The 17,944-nt window shown below is 43.8% G+C and overlaps 1 protein-coding gene across 2 annotated transcripts; it reads left to right on the forward strand.

Annotated features, from left to right (window-relative positions):
• Positions 1–564: 564 nt before the first annotated feature.
• On the forward strand, positions 565–15,391 carry ppp2r2aa (protein phosphatase 2, regulatory subunit B, alpha a). 2 transcript variants are annotated; one of them, XM_036526769.1, is made up of 10 exons: positions 565–805; positions 3,215–3,292; positions 7,470–7,567; positions 7,697–7,862; positions 9,467–9,579; positions 9,950–10,127; positions 10,592–10,756; positions 11,363–11,532; positions 12,182–12,273; positions 14,754–15,391. In XM_036526769.1, exons 1-10 carry the CDS (start codon positions 799–801, stop codon positions 15,031–15,033), a joined length of 1,347 nt encoding a protein of 448 aa, XP_036382662.1. In that variant the 5' UTR covers positions 565–798; the 3' UTR covers positions 15,034–15,391. The 2 variants fall into 2 exon arrangements, with proteins under 2 accessions (XP_036382662.1, XP_036382661.1); XM_036526768.1 differs by lacking the exon at positions 565–805 and having other exon boundaries at positions 3,205–3,292.
• Positions 15,392–17,944: the final 2,553 nt, after the last annotated feature.

The raw sequence follows: 17,944 nt of genomic DNA on the forward strand, positions 1-17,944 counted from the left end.
CCCCCCCCCCCCCCCCCCCCCCCCTCCTCCCATAAATGTATCTCTGTAGATAGAGAGATAGATAGATAGATAGATAGATAGATAGATAGATAGATAGATAGATAGATAGATAGATATCTGTGGGATGTGTGGGTTAATACACCATAGCCTGTCAGTAGAACAACTGGTACAACTGTTGGTGTGTAGGCTGGCCTCACTGAAGGTAGCTACTAAATTGTCACCTGTCCTACGGTAAAGCAATTCTATAAATTATGTCTGCATTACCGTAGGTCGGATATATTCTGACAACAAAGTTCCTGCGCATCTATGTGGCGCTATAAGGTCGGTACGTATTTAAAATGCGTCAATATTTGTTGACGAGAAAAGAGGGAACGATATTCAAAGTCCACTCAACGCACTGGGATTTGTTTGGACCAGATCCATTACGGTCGAGTTGGAAGCCATGCTCAAACGTATTGAGGCTGCGTGAGAAAATAATAGTAATAATTGCTATCTTTGCCATAGCTTCCCTCCTCCCTCCCATGGGGGTACGTCGATCTTACTGACGTCAGTGCGGGAGGAGGTTGCGCCATTTTGAAAGTGTTGGGGAGAGAGAGAGGAATTGAGAGGGAGAGTGCTGAGAGGGTAAGCGAGCGAGAAAGAGTGTGAGAGGAGGTAGCCAGTCAAGCAGAGAGCCCCATACTTTTTTAAACTTCACGATCCACCTCCATCCTCAGCGAGCGTCCGCTTGCATACACTGAAGGCCGGCAAAATTGACAAGACCAGGGCCCGAGCCCGCGACAGAGATTCCCTCTCACCATGGCAGGTAAACCGTAAAAAAATGAAAAGGGCAAGTCTGTCGCTGCTGAAAGAGGTGGCCGGTCTTTTTCCGGTGTTGCTAACTAGCTAGCTAGCTAGCTTCCCAGCTAGCCACAGTTTAACCTCCCCTTTTAACGATGGGTTAAGGAAACAGTGTGAGAAATCGATCGCTCTCTGTGTAAAAGTCGCCTTCATGTCTTCCAGTCATCCGCCTCCCGGTCTCCCCCACCTTTCCTTCCGTAGCTCCCCACGTGAAATCTGGGCGAGATGGTGCTAAAACCTCTAGCTGTTAGCTAGCTACTTACTCTTGGAGCGTGTGCTTACACAGCTCGGAAGAACTAGCAGTATGTCTATTTAGAATCGATGTGAAAGAATTTAATTGCACCGCTTTCTTCACAACTACCTATTATGTCCATCATAATTACCTAGAGTTAATTCGGTGCAGTATTTTAATAACGTTTGTGCGCTTATGAATTACCTTACCACCTCGTTGCATTTTTGGATTCCGGCTGCATAAAGTTTTTCTCCATTCGTTTCAGCTAGCTAGCTTGTTTTATGTCATTGGTCTGATTACATTAGTAACAGATTTCCATGATGGTAAACTACTGGTACTCGCTAGTATGGTTTGGGGAAAATAATTCGCTCAAAGTTAGCTAATGCATTTTATTTCAGTGATGGGTACTTGGCTAACTTCTGGCTAACGTGATAATGTAGCACGCTAGCAGGGTTTGCTGCTTATCTGTCCTAGAATTTAAATGCATGACATAATATTTAAATATTTTGGGCGAATGCAGGAAAAGGAGGATTTAGAAGTGAAGTCGGGGCTGGCTGAACTCACCAAGAGACAAGAGGACCATTTTAACTGGAGAGACAGTTACACCTTACGCCCTGAAGCTAGTTAGCATGCTAGCCTCTTGCGATGGCGATCTTTTTTCCTCATGTCCCCAAGTGCACGCTTGGGGGCTAGCTCCCTGGCTAGTTTAGGCGGGGTGTGCTTTGATCTCTTCATTTGTTGCTCACGTATAAAGCATCTGGCATGAAGGTGCTTAGGTACTTAATTGAGCTGAAAGTTTTACGCTTTCCTATCATAAATTCCTACACCATCTGACGACAAACAGCCAGCTAACGCTAGCTGCTTACTTATTTTTGTTGTATCACTGTATTTACCATATTTGAGGTCACAATTTAGTATTAGGGAAAAGCTTTACCTCTTTGGTCTTGTGCCGTTAAAACAAGACCTAATGAAAATATTATAAAGAGGCTGTAGGCATGATCGTGGCTGGACATGGTGAGATTATAACACCATTCTCCGTAAGCCTTCAGCAGAGCTGCTCTCAGTGCCATAATTTTATACCTTAAAATACATTTGCATGATTTATTTTTTTCCACTAGATTTACATGTTTACTTTTTAATTTGATTTGCCTGGTTCATAATTTAGTTCTCTTCTGCACAAGTTGCTTCTTTAAAATGAGAGGAACTGTTATTTTCCATTGTAGAATTTAAGACAATCGCTTGGGCCTCCCAGGTTCAACTAACCTGTTGTATTGTGCCGCGTGAAAACAATCCGTTGGTTGAGTCAACAGGGCGTGGACTTACGTCTATACTGCAGGTATTAAAAATATGCAACGGTATTGTGCCCACAGTGCACGTCACGTGTCCAAACTGTTCATTGACAAAGCATTGAACGGTAGTGTCACGAAATTTAGTTCTTGTTGCTTCTGTTGTTGCAGATGTACTCATTCGAGCTAATATGTGAAGAATGGCTCATAGCCGTAATGGCACAGAACAAGTAAGATCTAGCCGAAGTGAATATTGGAGCATTTTGCTTGCAGGAACATGTTCTTGTCACGACAAGTTAATATTTGGGTCATATGTGCATACTTTTTCCTGATGTGGACTTCACTTTTGTTAAATTTGCCGGGAGATATGAGCCAATGAAACAAAAATGAGAGGAGTGAATGTGTGGAATGGAATTCTGTACTCTTTTTTTTCCTGAGTGTGCAACTGTTACATTTGTATAATAATTGTGTTGGTTCAGTGCGTGGGATCACTTGTTGCAGAGAGTGGAAGATATCAGTTTTTATACTGTTGCTGGTGATAGTTGTGAAATCGCCATCTTCTCCATTAAATTTTCGTGCCAGCTAGTCAGAGGACAGTGAGTGGGGTTTGGTGTTCTGGGATTATTATTTTTTTTTTCATTCTTAGCTCAGTGTCCTTACCCTCCATTAGTCTAAAAACCGCAAATCATACAAGGGTTAGAGCACTCCCTAAACAACTGACTCGCATGCCATTTAAAATATGTTCAACATGAAGACTTGTACCAGGGAATGCCCTCATCTAAGCCATGTGGTGTCATGTTTTTAAATGGGGAGCGTTAATCGCCTTGAAAGTTAAAGCTATTTTTTATGGTTTCAGGAGCCGGAGGTGGGAGCAACGATGTGCAGTGGTGCTTCTCTCAAGTCAAAGGAGCCATCGACGACGAAGTCGCTGAAGGTAAGCGTTCACCTCGGCGCTGAGGTCGCAGACTTTAACACAGTCACTGTTTGGCATTACTCCCTTCCTGTACTGTCCACTCATGACCCAAATGCACAGCAGAATGGTTACAAACTAGAAAGGTTTTTATTACGATCACCTTCGTAAACAAGCTTTAAAGATGGGCGTGCCTCAACGTCTGAAAATGCCATCCTCCCAGAACAGGCCTGTGAAGGTACTCTGACACAGGTAATCGCAGCTCCAGCAGGGTGTCGCGGGGGAGGTGCGCTTGAATTTTTTTTTTTTTTTTTTTGGGCACGGACAGAGGCAGGAGCAGCAGGTTGCGCAGGTACCCGCTAACCTCTGCCTCAGATCTCTTAAAGCTGGTGCAGGGAGCTAGCAGCCTGGCAGGGATTCGATATTGGCATGTAATCCCAAGTCTGGAGTTATCACCCAGTCAATCCGGGATTATAGTGCTATGTTACACTCTAACTTGGATTTTAATCAGGAACGTCCTGCTCCCTCTGAACTCTCTGTAGGGGTGCACTTCCTATACTCGCAGGTAAGCTCCAGGAGATCCTCCTAAAACCATGCATCTTGTATCTCAGTGCAGTCTCGAGCTGGTTCATGCAAGCTTCGACAGGAAGTGAAACTAAGGTAATGGGCACAAATGTTCCACTGCCATGTGTCGGAATAATTTTCGCTGTCTTAGGCTATTTTAGAAACGTGCGCAGGGTGATGGCGTATCATGAGAAATGGACCTACTATAAAGGCAGAGCACTGCGCTCCCTCACAGCCCTGGGAAGGCATGGTTATTTAATGTGCCATGTATTAAGTTTTTGCGGCCTTCAGGCGCTGTCATTAATCTGAAGAATATTTCCGTGTTTAACTTAACACGCTTCCTCACAGTGACTGAACTGAGCGAGCACCTATCACCGGGAGTTGATGCGAGCTGTGTGCCCCTCCATAAACTGTGAGGGGGAGTAAACAGCTTTGCAGTGAGCGAAGGGTTTGTCAGAGATGCTTTCCCAAAAGTTTCTCTTGTCATTTTTATGTACTTCATCTTTGAATATTAGTTAAGCACAGTTGGCTAGTAAATTAGTGCAGAGTACAAGACCAAAGTTAAGCATATCGCATATTGAAATTGTATGCAGGTGCTGGTGTGACTAATGCCTTGTGATGCGTTGATTAGGAACTGGACAGGTGTTAATCCTACATTTTGCACTGCTGCTGTACCCAATAACATGCTGAACCTGAGCCGGTTTCATCTGTGGAAGCGAGTAGTATTTCAAAGTTAACATATGACACCTTGGACCAAGAGATCTGCTGAACAAATGTCAAGTAGGCTATATCAATTCATTGAGCTAGGGTGGCATTGCACAAGCTTGTAACCACAATCAGAAGAGTCCCTACAGGAAGTAGTAAAGATGCTTTTTTTCAGAGTCTGAAATGAACACCCACCAGCCTGCAGACAGGGGTAGAACCCTTCAGAATGTTTGTTGTGATTAGTCTTATAGTGTATTCAGGTTGCATTGAACTGCACTTATAGTTTTGCTCCCAAGTACCATTTTAGTATGAACCGGCCTTAGCCTGACTATAACATGTCTAAACCCATCCCACAGCAGTGAATTTCAGCAGTGAATTAACAAATCAGAGACTGGTATCTTGTGATATATTATCACACTTGCTAATGGTTGTAGTCACTGGCTGTCAGACATGAGAGCAGAGAGGTTAGTGGGACCTTACAGAGAGAGGGGGTTTGGGGTTAAAGGGCAGCAGTGACCAGAGGAAAGGGACCAGTGGGAGTGTGCAGAATCCAATCCAAACAAGGGCTATAGGAAGGTTTGAGGCTTGTATTTTTTATTTTTTCTGTCAGAATTGTGTCCTCAGCAGTACAGTCAGCATATTACCCAGAAGCTGTGTTGTAAACCATTGAACAGGAGAGAAATTCATGCAAAAGCTTTCACAGCTGTGATATTCAGAGTCCTGAAATGGTCCGTATAGCAAGCAAAATATATTGTAACAGGTATTTTGCTTTTCACTGGCAGCTGATATTTGTCCCATGCCTCAGTCCTTCTTTAAAAGCCAACCATAAACCCCTCCACAGTCCACAACTGCCTGTTACCTCTGCAGTATCCACAAAATTTCTCTCTTTCTCACTACATAAGCTGCCTAGCTCATTGCTGAGGGACTTGCACTGCCCATACTGAACTATTGAAACTACTGGTTTCCCTAAATGTGCCATCAGGCCCCTCCAGCTCATCCAGAATGCTCCTGCTTGTCTTGTCCATAAGTAGTCAAAATGTTAGCATGTCACACCTTTCATCTCCCTCCATTGGTTACCAGTTGGGGTCAGAATAAAAAAACTGGTTCTAGCCCAAGGAATAGTAAGAGGAGCAGCACCCTCTTACCTTCAGTCCATTACCAAACCTTACATTCTTGCCAGATTACTATCCTCAGCAACCTTTGGTCAACTTGTCAACTCTCTCCCAAAGATTCCATTGTGTCGGTCATGTCTGTTCTCTACTCTCTGGCCCCCCAGTGGTGGAATTAGTTCCCCAGAACAGTCATAAATGCCGAATCACTGCCCATCTTCCCACTGCAAACTGAAAACTCATCTGTTCACACTACATTTTCGTTCAACTCACACTGAACTCTAAGCACACATGCTGTGTCCTGGAATATGACAAGTTGTGTGATCCCTAATATCAGTTTGAGATATTTTGTTTAGTATCAATTCCTCTTGACTGTTTTTAGCCTAACCTTCTTGTGTGTACTTTTGTAAGGTTGTAAGGTCTGGGTCTGTAACAACAACCCTCTAAATCTTTTTTCCCCACATCTTCTGAACTGTTATACAAAATACTGTATAAAGCAGCTGATGCAGAATTTCAGCACCGTAGACCATTTTAATTTAACACCAGGGCATCACAGATGACCTGCAGCTAAAAACGGCAACATTGCATGAAGTGGAAAATGATGTCCATGCATCTGCAATCAGGCTGGATAATGGTTGTTTTTTTTACTGCAAGAGGGAACCCACAAACAAAAATTCCATTGTAATGTTATGAATGCGCTTCTCCCATTAAATAATAGAAGCATTCAGAAAGAAGCATGCTTTGTGGCTGTATTCATGACTGTGGTTATATGTGTGATGGTGCCCAGTTGCCGTCAAAATAATCGTGTTCAGAGGAGATTGAAGTCGGAAGAGTTAAATCAATGCACCCTCGTGTTGTTCAGTGCACACATTTGAAACAATCCGAAAGGGAACGAGTGTGGGTAGCAGGTAGCCTGCATATTGCGTGAGCGTGCAGGTGTTTATATGTCACGGTTGGGACGTCTCTGTAGGCATGTTTGTCTGGAGCAGAATAATGTCGTCCTCTGTGGCACGTGCACGACATTGGGGACGTCTCTACCCGACACCAGGCCTCTGCCAGGGAAGCGATGAGAGCAGGATTGTTGGCAGGCCGAGGGACGCAGGGGAACAGCACCGGCAGTAGGCTGGAGATGACACTGCAACCGCCCACGCCTGCGCCAAGTCATCTCTCACATGCGGCCAGCTTTAGACCTGGAGTGATGACACGGATATGCGCACATCCCTCTAGCAGAGCGAGAAGAGGGTAGTCATGCACAAGATGTGGCTTTTCTGTTGTACATACCACAACAAAGGGGGGTTCTCAAGCAGAGGTTTGCTCTCAGAGCTATTTATACCGCTAGGTGCAGAGGCAGCGCAGAGCTATTTGTGAGTTGATGGTAATGTTCTGTAGATCTAAGAGGAAGAGGATGTTACCTCTGTGTGATGTGGCCTGACTCATTATTTCTGACAGCCTCTGGCAGCTATCAGACACCACTGTGGTTTTTTTTTTTCCTGTGTAAAGGATTTCCTAATAGTGCTGTGTGTGTGTCTGTCTCTGTCTGTCTGTCTGTCTGTCTGTATGCGAGAGGAAGGTAGTTCTTTGGCTGTGTGTTAGTCATGCTGAATTTGGGTCTCCCTGGAACATGGATCTAAGTGCTACAGAAGCATTACTGCCCTAGATCTACAAAGTTGACCTCATTATTGAAGTGCAGTATTAAGAATTCTACCTGGCTGATCGCTCTGAGATTTCACTTGTTTCAAGAGCTAACCTGTCACTGCTGTGGCAAAAGTAGTTTGCCTGACATCTTTCTGTCCCTGTGTGTGCTTTTTGTCCTTTGTGAACAGCCGACATTATCTCCACGGTGGAGTTCAATCACTCTGGGGAGCTGCTAGCCACGGGGGATAAAGGTGGCCGTGTGGTCATCTTCCAGCAGGAGCTAGAGGTAAGCGTGAAGTGTGGGGGGGCCCCAACTGATCACTACGACTTTTGGAATCGCCCAGAGCCTGTAGCGGCAATATATGAATTGGCTCTTATTGAAGCTGAGGGAGTTGCTGCCATTTCCTCGCAACAGAACAAGTGCCAGCCACAGTGCCGAGGCGAGTACAACGTTTACAGCACCTTCCAGAGCCACGAGCCCGAGTTCGACTACCTGAAGAGCTTGGAGATCGAGGAGAAGATCAACAAGATCCGCTGGCTGCCCCAGAAGAACGCAGCGCAGTTCCTGTTGTCCACAAACGGTCAGTGCGGTCGCGTGTCCGAGCGTCACCTCGCTGTGGCCGAGACGGCGCTCAGCACTTCAGTCTCGTGGTGTCTGATCTGTAGCCTTCGTCTGGACTCTCACGTTCTGAGTGCAGAGATACATTGCCCCAAATGAGTCAATGTGCTGTTTCCAATGTGTTTAGAAAAAGGTAAACATCATATGGTGCAGTGATTGGAGCGCTTGGAGTTCTGGGCCTGGGGTCCGTGGGTTTGTCAGATTGGATACTGTCATTTAATCATTCTCTAAGGGTGAAGGGCTGCTCAGCAAATGGGTCAGAACCCAAGTCTTGGTCAGGACAGTCAGGGCCAATTCAGCAAATGTCAGAGAAAGCATTGGGAATTATTTCTCATCAGAGTAATGATGATGAGGAATGTTGTAACACACACACACACCCTGACTCACCCACACCACTGCCTAGCTATAAGGCTGTTAGCAGTATTTTGACCAATATTGTGATTCACAGTTGCACAGTTTGCAGTCAGATTTTTGGTTTTGGAACTTGAACCCAGAATTTCACAGTTACACTAAACTGCATAGTATTGTAAATTTAATAGTGCCAACATTTGTAGGAGGCATTCCAAATCTGCTTTTATTGTTGAAACTTTATTAGTTTCATTTTTAGAGAACTGTGCTTCACCAAATTGGCTGGCACCATTGTAGTCTACATTTAAGTGGGTCTTTGACTGCTAAAGATTCCATCTTTATTAATGAGTCTCAAAAATAGAAGTCAAATTATAAACGTTAAAGATTAATAATGTACCAGGTCTTGGTTCAGTAGAAAATGAGATCTAAAAACTGAGAGTGTGCATTGTAACACAGCTTGAAATCGGCAGAGGTCAATCATTGATCAAGCAACAAGCTGGCTGTAAAAGAAAAATAGGTCCAATATGCAGTAGTGGGGGTTGTAATATGTGCACTGTGTCCATTAGCCACTTCATTTCATCTGCGTTGAAAGGAATCCTGCATCCAGGGAGAGGAGGAGCATTTTGTTTGGAATGGCTCTGTAATGAAAGCTGAGGTTCAAGTTGTAACCTTAAAGCACCAGTTGCGAGTTCTTGCTTTTTTGATATTCCCGCAAGTGTACCCAAATGAAATGCTTTACTGAGCTCCAAACACCGCTGCGCTCTTCATGCTAATGACATGACACAGAGCTTAGATGCAGTCAAAACAACATAATGCAGAAAATTGCTAATTAAACTATCATGGCAGGGAAGAGACCTTGGGTCTAATTACAGGTTGTAAAATGATCCCAGCACATGTCCTCCATGTGTTATTCATAGCCTTAAAGGTTTGTTTATACGTGTGTGTAATAGTAAATGCATAATCTCCTCATTGCTCTCCATAAGCTTTCCACAGCAGACTGCTGGCACCATCTGGTATAACTGATGGCACTTGTGCAGCAGTTAACTTTCATCTCTTCAGTGAGGGCAGCACAGCAGGATAAGTGGCAGCCAGGCTGTGAGAGGTTGTGGGGGATCATATCTGTGCTTTGGGAGTATTTTTTTTGCTTGGGGGGGTGGGGGGGCTAGGCCAAGTGGTGGGGACTGATCTCTGTACGATTGTCTGTCTTGTTACCCTCAGATAAAACAATTAAGCTGTGGAAGATCAGTGAACGAGACAAGAGACCAGAGGGCTACAACCTGAAGGAGGAGGACGGACGCTACAGAGACCCCACCACCGTCACAACACTAAGGGTTGGGTTATGCCCTTTCTGGAAACTGTTTCTAGCAGTTGGGCTATAGAAATCCATCTAATGCAGCTGTTATTGAATAAAGCATGAGCTTTAAATATCAGACATTCTTTACAGCTCAGGATTGCGTGCCTTTGTTTTTTTTTCCTTTTTCTTTACTCTTTGATGCTACAGACCTGCTGTTGTGTCAAAGCATTTTGATATCACATTTAGACTTTAAATGGCATTCAGAGTTCCATCGAAACGTCTGCTTTGTGGAGTTTTGTGTATCTGCAGCGTTACAGTCTGCAAGAATGAAAAGACAATGAAAAGTTAAGGTCAAAGTAAGTTGTATAAAGGGACGTTAAACTAATTATGGTGTGTAAATCCTTCAGGTGCCAGTGTTCAGGCCCATGGACTTGATGGTGGAAGCCAGTCCACGGCGAGTGTTTGCCAACGCACACACCTACCACATCAACTCTATCTCGGTCAACAGCGACTATGAGACCTACCTGTCAGCAGACGACCTGCGCATTAACCTCTGGCACCTGGAGATCACCGACCGCAGCTTCAGTATCCTGTGCTTGTGTGTGAATGAAAGGCTGAGTGGTGATACTGGGTTTAGTTAATGGCCAACTGCGACGGCCATAGGAGCTCATTGGTGCGATTCAGGGTCTTGCCTCTACAGCTTTTATATGCCTGAAGTACAGCAGAGGGCACACTCTGTTTTCTTAGTAGCCGGGGGCTTTGACATGGCTATAATCAGGTTCACTGTAGACATCGTTTTAGGGAAATGCGTCCACTCTGATCTCTTGAACCTTTTGAGCGGACGCTTGTCTCTGAACACTAGTGGTGTAGGTGGGTGGTCCCCGTCTGGTAGGGCACTTCTAGGCAGTGTATGCGTGTGTGTGTGTGTGTGTGTGTGTGTGTGTGTGTGTGTGTGTGTGTGTGTGTGTGTGTGTGTGTGTGCGTGCGTGTGCGTGCGTGTGCGCATGTATGTACGAGAGAGAATTTATCCTTGACTCCCCACCCCTCAGACATCGTGGACATCAAACCGGCCAACATGGAGGAGCTGACGGAGGTGATCACAGCTGCGGAGTTCCACCCAAACCAGTGCAACACCTTTGTGTACAGCAGCAGCAAGGGCACCATCCGCCTGTGTGACATGAGGGCGTCCGCGCTGTGTGACAAGCACTCCAAACGTCAGTACCACCCTGGGGCATAGAGGGGGCGGGGTAGCGAGGGGTTGTATCATAGGGAAGGGCGGACGTTGATGAATTCCCCCTCAGGGAGGCTAGAAGGGTTATACCATGTCAGAAAGGAGCAAAGAAGTTAATACTGTCCCAGGAGGGTAAGAGAAAAATGATAACTCTCCAGGAGAGGGTAGAAGGGGGTACTGATAACTGATAAATACCAATAATGTAATGTAGTAATGTAATGTAATCGCCCATTTAGAAGGATGACGTTGGGCAGCAAGGTTTTAATAACGCACTCATTTTTATTCTCTGTACGAATTTGAATATTCCCTTCTAAAATGCATCTCCACCTCTTTTGTATCGGATGACTGTTTAGCATTGGGTAAGGTTATACTTGGTTATAATGACATTATTTCCTGTCAAGTGGAAATTCTAACAGAAGAAAATGTGCGGTCTTGAATCCCCTACTATGAAGAACTTTACACAAGTTTATCATCTGATCATATCTTAAACGATTTGTGTAGGTAAATGTTTGAGTGAGTGTGTTCCTGGTTGCTTTCTGTTGTGTGTCCTGGCACATGAGCACCGAATCATGGTGTTCTCTGTGGTCAGTGTTCGAGGAGCCGGAGGACCCAAGCAATCGCTCTTTCTTCTCCGAGATCATCTCCTCCATCTCCGACGTCAAGTTCAGCCACAGCGGCCGCTACATGATGACCCGGGACTACCTGTCCGTCAAGATCTGGGACCTCAACATGGAGACCCGACCTGTAGAGACCTATCAGGTAAACATGAGGGTAGGGTGATAGGAGCCAAAGTGAGCAAATCAATTTTTGACATGGAAGACTCTGTACACGTTCTTTCAAAGATTTGCCACTAGGTGGAGCTCTTGGATACTGTAAACAGGAAAGCAGAACCATGTATTAATTGTTGAGAAATCCTTTTGAAAAAGCATGGTAAATTTCAACCTGCTATCTGTAATAAACCTGTGCTGTTCATTAACATGAATTGGTTATGGTCAGAGAAAGCAGAATTCATTTTGCTGGTGTAAATTGATTTCATGAAAAATAAAGCATTTCACGTCAACCATATAGGAAAAATAGCATCTATTAACATTGTGTCAAGCACTGTGTGTAACTGGAGTTATTTTTAAAAAATGTTATTAACTTCCAAAGCACAAATTCAGAATTTTGTACACGCTGGGTCACCACTTTAATCATTGGACGGATTGATGTTATACCATCTCAAGTGATGATCAGCCATCGAATTGCAAAACACAATCTCACATAGATGTAAACATGCACTGTCTGTGATGATCTCAATCTTATGTTCGGTATTGGTGCTGAGGATATTAACTATACAGGGCATGGCAAGTAACAGAATGTACGTAAGTCTAACACATGGACGTTGACCTTGACACTGTCATTCGGGCAGGTTCACGAGTACCTCAGGAGTAAGCTGTGCTCGCTCTACGAGAACGACTGCATCTTCGACAAGTTTGAGTGCTGCTGGAACGGGAACGACAGGTGAGCCAGTCTGAGAGCAGGGAACAGGAATGTGGAAATCGTGACCCGTGTGAGAACAGCTGGGTGACCACCGCATCAGTGGCATGGCACACAGACTGTGGCACCATTCAGCTTGTTGGCACAGTGAGACACCCCCCCGCAACCAAAATTCTCAGATTCCCAGCTGATTTCACAATAACTGGTATTAACATGTAAATGGTTCCAATGATTTGTTTTTTTTTTGATGTGTATATGATATTTATAGAAACGTTATTAATATCCAGAGGGGTGCTTTGCAGGTCATTTAGCAAACACTCTTATGCAGAGTGACTTACACCAATTACAATATTTATATGTTCATGCAGCTGGATATTTAGCGAGGCAGTTGTGGGTTATGTACCTGGCCCGAAGGTACAGCAACCAGTGCACCAGCGTGGAATCAAACTAGCAAGCTTTCAGTTACGAGCCCTGCCCCTTACCGCTATGCCACACTGCCACCCCTGTATACATTCACTGCCTTTTAAAGCAGGTTTATGTTACAAATAAAAATACAAGCCAAACAGGGTGTTATACTGGTGGTAGGCCTGTTCCATTTTAGGAAAAGTTGAATGAATGGGCTTAATGCAGTGATTCATTTGGGTGTAGTCTGTGGATCTCAGTATGTGTCATTGTCCTTGTGACTTCATTAAGTACATTTTTGAACTCTGAGATGACAAAATGTAAATGTTGTGAATACAGTTCCTGTAATTTAAAAACGGCACATAAATGTGATAAATTTGTGGTAAAAGAAAGATTATTTGAAATAGAAGGGGGTTTTTAGAAATGTGAAATGGATGAAAAGGCCAAAGCCGTTGGAGGTGTGCAGAATTTCCAGCATAACTGAAACTTCTGCTGTGTTGTCTGAAAGTGATAGTTTGATACTTTAGGGCAAAAGCATAAAAGAAGAGAAATTAAGGATTTATTGTCTGTGTATTCAAACAAGTCATTTCAGACACCACTTACTCTAGTGCTACAGTTAACATGAGTATGTTGCATTTTTATTAGGCTAGCTACAGTAGTTGACAACAATGTGTAGTTATATTTAACAAGCTAGCCAACAAGTAACCGGTTTTGTGACGCGAGAGATGTAGATACTTGTTGTGAAAGCAAGATCATTTCTTCAAAGTTTATTTGTAGACTCAACCAATATCATGTTGCTAATTCAGTGTTTATTTTTATGGTGAACTCGCAATACACACATATCTTAACTGGCGCCTCAAAAAATATTTGAAATTGCTCAGTTGAGTATCCAATTGAAAATTAAACTACAGCTAGCATTGTAGTATTGCCCTGCCCTCTTGCTTCCCAAAGAGGTTGGCACTGCCCACACGTCATGATAACCAATGGCTCAGTTGCATTTACTTTGCATTACATAATTGTTATTTAGGAGACGCTCTTATCCAGAGTGACTTGCATTTATGCAGCTGGATATTTACTGAGGCATTCCTGGGTTAAGTTCCCGAGTGGGGAATTGAACCAGCAGCTTTCTGGTTACAAGCCCAGCTCCTTACCACTATGCTACACTGCATTTCTGTTCATAAAGGTTTTTTGTGATCTTGGCTGGAGTTTATTTTTCAGTTTTTTCAGTCTCACTTTTTCTTTTTGCCAAGGCATTGTGAAAATGCTAAGACGCAGAACATGGACAGTAAGCCTGCAGGAAGCACTGCAGGGGGAGACTCCCATTATGGCATAGGCATAGTCCCATTTCCCTTTGTGGGTCTTAGTAGCTTTACAGCATTTTGGTGGCAGGCCTGTGACCAGCAGGATACAGGGACGTGCTCAGGAACGTCCACTGCATGTATCAGAAGTGAACACTGGGTGGCTTTATCAAGAGCAGCCCTTATCACAGTGAGTCAGAGGGAACGAGGGCGAGCTTGAGTCACCAGCAGAGCACATATGTCGTGGGTTACACTAGGTGGATTTGTCTGATTTGTGTCAGTGACATGTCTGGGGCTTAGGCTCCCTGCTTATGAGTACACAGAGAAATTCCTCCACAAAGCCCCATCCCAGAAGGCACATATGTACACAGAGGAATTCCTGCGTAAACTGGATGGCTCATGTGTGCACAGAGGAATTTCTCCTTAAACTGGTTGGCTTATGTGTGTACAGAGAGATTCCTCATTCCCTCTAATTCCGACACCAGGTTTTGAACACATCTCTTGAGACTTTAAGATGCACATGAGGTAAAATGAGATGCCTTTGAGCCTTCATGCTGCAATAGTTGGTATTCTGTACACTAATAAGCAGATCCATATCGGTGTAAGGGTTAATGAAATTTTCAATAATGTTAGATCAGGAGATTAACATGTTTACAGTCAGATCCGTAATAGGGCAGCCCATAATACATTGTAAAGTGAATGTGAAGGTTTAGCACTCTTAGTCTGTGTGATGCTGAGTGCCCCTCTCCCCTCTTTCTTGCTCTGATTCCTCATCCTGCTCCATGTCGCTCCTCACCCACCCAGCGTGGTGATGACGGGCTCCTACAACAACTTCTTCCGGATGTTCGACCGGAACCACCGGCGGGACGTGACCCTGGAGGCGTCCCGGGAGAGCAGCAAGCCGCGCTCGGTGCTCAAGCCCCGAAAGGTGTGCGCGGGCGGCAAGCGCAAGAAGGATGAGATCAGTGTGGACAGCCTGGACTTTAACAAGAAGATCCTGCACACGGCCTGGCACCCGCAAGAGAACATCATCGCCGTGGCCACCACCAACAACCTGTACATATTCCAGGACAAACAGAACTAGACCTCAATTCTGACAGAACCCTTCATATCCCAAAATCCACCCCTGCCCCATCTCTCTAGTCCTACGCCTGCCTGACCCATATGTACACCACCGCCAGCTCTAGTTTTAATTGCACTCTTTATTTTCTCTCCAGTTCTGTTCACTTCCACATCGCTGGACACCCCAGCACACGCATGCACTTACACACACCGATTAACACACCACACTATACTGCAACTGCTGTTTGTCCCAGCCCAGAGGAAAAATCTTAACACAGTCATCAGTCAAAGTTAGTTTTTGCATTTTTAACCTGTTTCTGTGAAAGGCGTATTGTAGTATCCTTATTTTCATGTTTTTTTTTTTTATTATATCACCAGGTGCCATGACAACTGTTTTTTATTTCATGTACATAATCGTTATTTTGTTTTTATTCCTGTTTCAAATCGGTTACCAGAGTAGATATTCAATACTTTTTTTCCTTTTTTGGTCACTATGAGATGCTGTCCGTGGCTAGTTCTATTCTTCGTTTGTAATGTTTTGGGGAGAGAGTTTCTTGATTGAATTGCCAAGTTTGTTTGCCCACCTCAGCCACGCATGACACATGCGCAAACCTCTACACTTTGTTGGTGGGTTGCTTTTTTTTTTTATTGTTCTTTTTTTCAGAGTTCAGGGCAGTTGAGGAGAGTTAATTGGGTAGGAATGCTCAGGCATTAACCGACTGGTCTTTAGGTTCCAGAGGCAGGGTTGCCTCTGCTGGTTCAGCATCCCCTTTCAGAGGCATTGTTGCGTAGACTACTGTACTAGGTTATCCTAAAGAGCACGACCGTCTGTGCTGGTCTTAACAGCCAACCCTGTATTAAGTCCCTCCCCAAGTGGATGAGGTGTATTGCCAAGCACAACACAGTCCAGGGGTCTGTCACTGCACCAGTACCCCGAGGCAGGGGCCTGGAGTATGCTATCGTGTTGATCAGCAGGCCATGTCTGTGGCATTAGCTGTGGTTTAAAGAACTGGATCGCTGCTCCATGTATGGCCACGCATTTTCATACAGCTGAAAAAGACAAGGAAAGGTGTTGAAAGATTATCATATTTATGAATTGTACAAATGTCTAGAATCTTTTTTTTTTTTGTTGTTCATTTAGTTTTTTTTTTTAATCACTGCATTATTTGTACAGGAGTAAAAGAATGATCACTATAGTTAGTTTATTTTTGTATGAATAGTACACAAAATCACCCATAATCCCTGGCAACTATCATCACCTGGTGTGGGCTGACCACTGTTCTGTGTGTGACTGTACCTGTAGTTTTCTACTCGGCTTTGTTCAGTTCGTCAAAGATAGCCCAAGTGGATTTTTTCTATATAATATTGACACTGGGGTGCATTGTAAAGATGGAACAGAAGTATGGCACAACCAAAAATCAGGGAGAAGGACAATAAAGCCAGTTAATGAATAATGCCTAGGATCTGGTAATGCAGGCAAAACAGGTTGCATATCCAAGATGTGCATGTATTAGACCCCCCTGATATGTAACCACCTAGTAAGTATTTACCTGGTTGAGTATTGGCCTGATCTCAGTGACCAGGGATCATCAAATCGTATTCGTAGGTCGTCTTAAACAGATGTGGTGAAATTTTGATTGTGTGGCTGAAGTTCTATCATAAGCATTGACTCCTATTGATTGCCATTGCTGGCCTCCCCCCTGACTGATGATGGCTGGAGAGCTTTCAGGTTTACATTATAACTGCAGTTACTTGGTGTATGAATAATGAAGTGTAATAGTTATGTCTGAGTGCGGGGGTTGTGTGTGTATGTGTGACAGAGAGTGAGTATGGGACCGTGTGCATGTCTGAAGGGGTTAAGGTGGATTGAAAAATATTTGATCAGAGTAAAATAAATCATAGTCTAGTAGAATGGGAAGCATTCTGGTCAGTTGTGTCTGTATTTTCTATCAGTCCACATTGGTGGGCTTTTGTCCTTGTCTTGAAAAGTTCACTTACTATATCGAATCAAAGACCAAAAAATACATTGTGCACTGGCAGTATGAAATGATCATTGATGTTAACTTGTTTTCAGTTTTTTTTTTTTTTAAGTGGAATTTTTTTTTAAGCATTTGTTTATGAGAAGTTCCTAATTGCTACCTGGAAGCTTTGTAAAGGAGCTTGCAGTCTGGCACATGTAAGATTTCATCTCCTTTTTTCCTTTTTCACACATGAGCTGTGATTAAATTCTTTTCACAGTTTTTGGGTGTTGGAGACAGTATTTGAGGCATTAAGTGTTTTTGACTGTATGTACTTTAAACATGTAGGACTGACATGCGGCACTGACTCCAGTACTTCTGAAATATCAGTGAACATTTTGTCTGCAGTCTTAAACTATGTTCTTTTATTTTTTGCTTCATTAACAGTAATGGTATGAGAAATCCTGATGCCATTTGTGTGGTCATTCTCTTATTGGCACTTGGAGGGAAATGGGCAGAGAGAGGGATTGCAGTGCTTTGGGTGGTTTATGGAGCCATGACTGATGAGACCAAAACTTTAAAGAGTTGCCTTCTGGTAACTTGAAAAATACAATCGATATGGAAGTGAAGCTTGAGAATCGCACTTCCTCCTCCAATTTGATGCTGTCACTGTACATGTCAAAAAAAAGATTTTTTCCAAACTAAAGCTCTGGGACAACTTAAGACCTGTGAAGTAAGTGTGTGTATGCGTGTGTGTGGTTGTGGAAACAATGTTGGAAGTATGGCTGTACATGTTGTCTTTTGTGTGCTACAATACAGTAATATTGGGTTGGGGCAGAGCACCATGAAGTAATTGGTGCTCAGTGTGTAATGTAACTGCAGTTTTGTGTTTTGATGAAAGGTTTTGTCAAAGTGTCTTACACATGAAAAGACTTCAGGTCTTCAGACAGGAATTTTACACCAAAACTTCACCAA

Source organism: Megalops cyprinoides, chromosome 4 (genome assembly GCF_013368585.1).
Source record: "Megalops cyprinoides isolate fMegCyp1 chromosome 4, fMegCyp1.pri, whole genome shotgun sequence".
Classification (NCBI taxonomy): Eukaryota; Metazoa; Chordata; class Actinopteri; order Elopiformes; family Megalopidae; genus Megalops; species Megalops cyprinoides.

Excerpts from the sequence above, each read along its gene's own strand:
- ppp2r2aa (XM_036526768.1), top strand. The coding sequence starts at position 3,205 with ATGGTTTCAGGAGCCGGAGGTGGGAGCAACGATGTGCAGTGGTGCTTC. Across the intron at positions 7,863-9,466 it reads GTTCCTGTTGTCCACAAACG|ATAAAACAATTAAGCTGTGG; the intron begins GTCAGTGCGGTC and ends TGTTACCCTCAG. Across the intron at positions 11,533-12,181 it reads GACCTGTAGAGACCTATCAG|GTTCACGAGTACCTCAGGAG; the intron begins GTAAACATGAGG and ends TCATTCGGGCAG.